The sequence below is a fragment of the Sorghum bicolor genome, chromosome 3, assembly GCF_000003195.3.
Source record: "Sorghum bicolor cultivar BTx623 chromosome 3, Sorghum_bicolor_NCBIv3, whole genome shotgun sequence".
Classification (NCBI taxonomy): Eukaryota; Viridiplantae; Streptophyta; class Magnoliopsida; order Poales; family Poaceae; genus Sorghum; species Sorghum bicolor.
The window spans coordinates 69425973-69432084 of record NC_012872.2 but is presented as its reverse complement, the minus strand read 5'-3'; the positions used below and the strand labels follow the sequence as shown (position 1 = coordinate 69432084).

Genomic DNA, 6112 nt, shown 5'->3' with positions numbered 1-6112 from the left:
GTGCAGCGTCTGGCTGCTATCTCACCGGCCATTAAGTGGCCATCGTCGGAGGAGCGAGCAGCGGTGTGCCTGCAAGCAACGGGGCGAGGTTTCCTTATCCGGCGGCGGGTGCAAAAGTTGCGCATGTTGCTCCGCATGTCGTTGCAACACATTGCAACCTGCCCAGTCATCCACTTGGGCTCGCCTATCCATCCTGCAGCTCCAACCCAAGAAGCGATCTGGGTTTGCAATCTTCCGGTGTGGACAAGCACAACCAAGCAGTCACCACGGCATCTGCCCCCAGCCTCACCAACGACTTCCACCGCCACCGCCTCCAGTCGTCCACTCGGTTCCTTCACCTGCTTGGGTGTCGCTGGACAGGACTGATGTACGGCTGCTCCTAGGTGTTGGGCTCCTTTCATGGGATCCAGGAGGGTGCCATCTGCTTCGACAACTGCTCTCCACGTTTCCAGCTCGAGGACGAGCTGGTCTTCAAGGAGGGAGGAGATGTCATGGGGGGCAGGCAGCAGGCAGCCGCCTAGGGACTCGCATGGTCAGTAGCTGCATGGGGACATGCAATGGTCCGCAGGCGTGCAGGAGCCCGGTTGCTGAAAGGGGCAATTAAGGAGCAGCTGAAGGGGCCTCAAGTGTGAAAGGACCAGAGCCCTTGCGCCTAACAAGGAGCCCAGCTCCTATATATTGTAACCAGCATCAATGGAATGAAGAAAGCAATGAAGAATGAAGTTACCTCTCAAATCATCCCCATGCTATCTCTAATCTCATCTCCTTGCTATCAGTCTAATCTCTCATGCCCTTGCTTCGGCAACCAGGCCACAAAGCCTTGGCGCCATTATCCTACCACCATTACCCCCATATGAACTAAGCATCATAACACCCGCACTCTCGTGTCTCCTCTAAATGCGGACTTCAGGTAAGACCAGATTTAATAGAGTTTCAATAGAGTTTTATCAACATTAAATATATTGATGTAACACTATATTAAGGCTACTAATTTGGAAGCATGGGGAGGCGCACCCAAAGATGCAAAAACCCTTCACAAAGAACTAAATAATTATTCAAAATATTTTCCTATGGTTTTCTCACCCTGGACAAAGTCAAAGACTCTGTTTCGCTTGAGCTGCCGAATCTAACACTCACAACAAATCAACAAACAACCATAGCTTATCACTTATCAGCCAAGCAAACAGTCTCTCTCTCTCTCTCTCTCTCTCTTCGGTGCCAAAGTGAGCACTAAATTATAACCCAATATACTACCAAGAGGCAATCTAAAATTAATACAGCCTCCTATGCTAGATCGGCCACTAGTATGGCTATTTTTTTTTCCTTTGCATGTTTTTGAACTGAGTTCAGCAATTAGAAGGATCATGCAAGTGCACCCACTTGACAAGTTCTTGAACTGAGTCGAGCAATTAGAGAGATAATGTATCTAAGTGCACCCATTTGCCAAGTTTATATGTACTAAGTATGCATTTTACTCTTCTTTGTTTTTTTTTAAAAAAAAAGAATGAACAAATGAACAAAGACGCCTATCATTCAGAAACATGATGGCTCCACCCTCTCTGCTTGTAATATACACATCTTCTGGTAATGTCAGTGCCTCCCCTCAGATTGTCACTGGATCAATTAAGGTTTGATCCTCTTGTATTCCTCTTATAGTAGAATCGATTCGGACGTGCCTCCCCTCATATTGGATATCCTCAGTCTTGCATTCCTCTTATAGTAGTTTCGATTCGGAAGGTTGACGACAGAATTCTAAAGAGACCATCTGGGTTGTCTGCATGAACCTGGAAGGAAACATGCAAATAATTAAATCTTTTGGTTTGCAGCTTTATAGTAAAAAAAAGAGTAAAAAAAAAGGGGGAGGGGGGGATGCCAAAATACCCAGTGTCCAGCATCTTCAAGCACATGCATTTCAACTCCTCCACCCTCATCTGCAGCTAATTCCTCCGCAGTATGAATTCTTTGGAGGTCTTCAAGAGCCCATCTATGCAAACTTCGTTCAGCTTTTAGAAAATTAATATGAACACCCCTTGGTACATTCTCTACAATCCTCCTGAATGGAGCAGCATTCCATTAGTCACACAACATACTTTCTTTAGATGATTTCAATTGGCATCGCTAAAGATTTACCATAAGTTAGTATCCTCATAGGACTTGTACATCTCAGAGATGCCATTTAGGTCAAAAGTCCATGAGAAGCTTGAAGATGATCGCTGACCCAATGGACTGGTTCGACGCAGATTTGTGGCCACCCACTGAAACAAAGAAACACCACAAAAAAAGGAATACCTGTTGACTGTTGTTTCATTGGAGACAACAAGATAGAGTAGCCTGAAAGGGCATCTCAATAAGCTGTTAACCATACCCGTGCAACATCCACAGAAAATTGTCCTTTAACAAGAGCATCGACAACCTCCTGTTTTGAAGAAACCTGAATTTCAACAATAAAATGCAAAAGAAAAATGAATCGTAAAGCTGTGACAGGGCACCAAAATGTATTGCCCAGTACAAGTTTTTAAGATACTTCCAAAAGTCCAACCTGCTCAGGCATTCTTCTGAGAAACTCAATAAGTTCAGCAGGGTGATCTTCACCATCTCCCCCTGCACGAACTTTGCCAGGCGTAGCATCAAGAACCCATACCTAAGGAACAGAATACCGAGAAAATAAGCATAAAAGAGAGAACTAATCAATGCAAACACATTTCAATGACACCAACAACATTGAAAACAAGAAGTAGAGCTCACTCTAACAGGACGAGCAAGTGGTTTTGCAGCTTGTTCTACCATACTCAAGGCCACTGCAAAAGTCATATATGAGTACCAGTATACATTTTAATTACTTTTGTTGTAAAGCATGACATTTATAAAAGGTAAAGACATATATTAATAAGAACCTTTTCCGCCAAAGCTGTGACCAACCAAAACCCGAGGGGTTAGCCTGAGCTGCACTATCTGTTGGATTTTGATGAAGCAAAATATATGTAAGCTAAAAAAGGAGTGAACAACCAAGAAATAACAAATAGCACCAAATATAACATAGAAGTTTTAAAACAGGTGTAGTGCCATGCCACCAAATCACTTCGTCATTTACTTCATAGTGATGATTATTAAATTACAGAAATCTCAAATCTGCATTTTGTCATATGATGCCGATGCATGTAACATAACATGAAGGGTTAGGTCTGTCTCCAAATCCAAATGCATAAAGCTAGATTTGCAATAAGATGAATATGCAGATATTGCGCGAGCACATTGGACACAGATGCAGTTTGCTTTCAAACAAGCTACACATCTTGTTCTATTGATAAAAAATGAAGACTGAAAACATGAGAAGCCAAGGGGCGAAGACATAAATAGCTGACGCAAGAAGCTACAAACCAGCTTTAGGACATCAAGAGCAGTTGAGGCAACAGTGTGTGGTCCACGCTTCTTAATTGATGCTGAGTCGCCATGGCAGCGCAAATCAACCAAGAGGAACTGCATAAAGAGAAATGTCAATCATTTTTCATATATGCATTGTAGAGCAATTCAGACCATCATCAGAACGATAGATATAATGACCTGCCACATTGGGAATTCCTGAGCCAATCTCTTCGCGAAAGATCCTTCACAGACAAATGGTTTGTTAGTCACGTGGTTCACAATAACATAAAAGTATCATGTATGTTTCTATAACAAAATACGAAATGGGCCAATACACTATGAAGACAAATTGTAAGTGCGGAGGACTCCTCATTTACCCCAGTTTTTCCTGCTCCCAAGGATTCCATGAAGAAGAACAGCTGTTGGTGGATCAGGTATTGATTTGTCCATAAATGAATTCCACTGCACCTGAAGTTAAAGTGTTGAATTTGATTTACGTTGATTGCACAAAAATATTTCAACATCAAGCTAGTGTTACAACTAATGACAGATAATTTGCGTGAATGCAGAACTTACAAGGTTCCCTTGAACCAGTTCATAGGACTGCAGATGAACAGAAAACATTTGTCAGCACAAGGGAAGAGGACTCATCCCATACAAAAATACTCTGAAAGCTTCCATACCAGAACTCCAGCATGCTTGTCAACATCAGGCTGGTGAGGAATTATTGTTTCAGCCAAAGCCATCTGAGCACAATTGCATGGAGGGCATAGCAAAGGACTTGAATTCTGACTAGACGATGTCAACAGGCAATTATTATGGAAATTCTCCTGAAACCAAGAGGCAAAGGTATAATCACAGTGATAAGTTGAGATTTCTGATGATGATACATAAATCAGGCAAATTTGGACAACTGCATTAGCGGATGCCATCATGCAGGCAAGCCAATATTCATTTAATGTCACCTTCAACATTGTAATCTCTTCATCATAACCATAATTTAAGTTCCAGATCTCCCTCCTATTGCATCATATGTCTGATCTTGTTCTCTCTCTTCTTTTTTTTATTAAAAGTAGCAAGACAGAACAATAGTGGAACTAGTAAATATGAATAAATGTGGGATCTGAAATATTTAGTTATAGTCAAAGTAAGAAATGATTTGTTGTTTAGAGCCCTCCTTAAAACTAAATAAACGACAGTGATTACTACAGCAAACACATAAAATTGCCACGGAAGAAACTAATGACTAGTCACTAGTACGGCCATAAGAAGCAATGCTAATGATTTGTGAGTCCATGATCATCAGTTCCATTACCCCAAAGTTTCCTTCATTCTAGTGCCACTAGGTGACAGAAAAAAAAAAGTTTTGGAGGACAGTCATACGACAAATGAAATCGAGGCAATCCATGCTATGAAATCAAAAAAATCCAGTTGCCAAAATGTAAGAAATACATCGACAAACAGTTTGTACGCTTCAATAGCAATGGAATTCTACAGCGAAGTGACCCGATTGCATCTGCATTAGGCCGATCACCAATCCACCACCACCCGCCACCTCACACCCTCAAAATTGCATCAAAACCACGCGTTTAGCTCCAAATCCAGCAACGCGAGGCGGTAGCACCCATAACCCCACCAAGCACTGGCTCCTCCAGCAACGGACCAAGACGACTAAACGGAACGCAGCATCTGGGCACCCGGAGCGAGCGCAGGCAGCAGAGCCGTACCTCGCGAGGCCGCGCCGCGCGAACCCTAGCCCCGGGTCGCGGCGCGGAGAGGGTCACGGCGCCGAGCGGAGCTCTTCTCGACGGCGCGGGGAGCGCGCGCGCCGCCGCCGACATCAGATCACCGGGGGAGCGGGGTCAGCAACGGGGAGCGAGCGAGCGAGTGGGGGCACGCGCTCTAGACGAGCCAAATTGGTGCTTGTTTTCCTTTTGCAAATAAAAAAAAAATGGTCGGTTTGTTTGGTCAGTTTTGTGGTGTGGAAACGGGCGGAAAAAGGGTGGAGGCGGAGAACCCAAAGCACTAGAGGCTGGCGCGCGGGCCCCTTCTGACGCAGAGTACTGCCAGGTGGGGTCACATATACGGGAAAAGACCGCGTGGCGGCGGTGTGTGGTCGGTGGGCGCGCGGCTGGGACCCGCCGCATGTCGAGTGGCTGTGGTGTGGCTCGCGTGCGTCAGCCGGTCAGTGCGTGGTGGGCCAGTTGGTGGGGACGTGGCGACCGGACCACGGCACCAGGGCCCATGCTGAATGTCTGGGCCGCGCCCCGGCCCTTGTCCACTGTTGTTCCCGCGCACAAGGCCCTGCACCGTGCACAAACAGGCCCGGTCCAGTTGGTCTGAGCTCGCCTTGCTAGTTAGGCAGTCTCAATGCATAGTTTCATGGCACAGTTACCAAGACTATAAACTAGGTAACCGAGCCACAGGAGTTTCATGGAGATGAAACTCCTCTCTCATCTGATGAAACTCCTTTATTTAATGACTCTGCCAAGTCAGCAATTATGCTTATGTGGCACCCTATTTAATGTGCATGACACTCTTATGAAATCTGCATTGAGACTGGCCTGATCGGTCGGCTTGCTCAGCATTCTGTGCATCAACACCGCAGCAGGCAGCCAAGGCTCAAGAGCCGATGCCCGTACAAATGAGAACGGCCGGGCTGCCAGTAGTGAGTAGCTAGTAGTCTCCTCTTGTTTCTCCTGAGGCGGACAGCACACGGCGTCGCAGACGATGAGACGACACAGAAGAG

At 45.4% G+C, this 6112-nt stretch overlaps 1 protein-coding gene across 1 annotated transcript; it reads right to left on the bottom strand.

Moving 5' to 3' along the window:
- Window positions 1272–5305, bottom strand: LOC8062276 (abhydrolase domain-containing protein C22H12.03). The gene is made up of 13 exons (XM_002456709.2): window positions 5091–5305; window positions 4047–4193; window positions 3940–3966; window positions 3741–3831; window positions 3562–3605; window positions 3379–3477; window positions 2895–2952; window positions 2746–2798; window positions 2540–2641; window positions 2366–2431; window positions 2131–2255; window positions 1882–2053; window positions 1272–1784 (listed from the first exon to the last, which is right to left on the bottom strand). The coding sequence occupies exons 1-13, from the start codon at window positions 5202–5204 to the stop codon at window positions 1698–1700; spliced, it is 1185 nt and encodes a 394-aa protein (XP_002456754.1). The 5' UTR covers window positions 5205–5305; the 3' UTR covers window positions 1272–1697.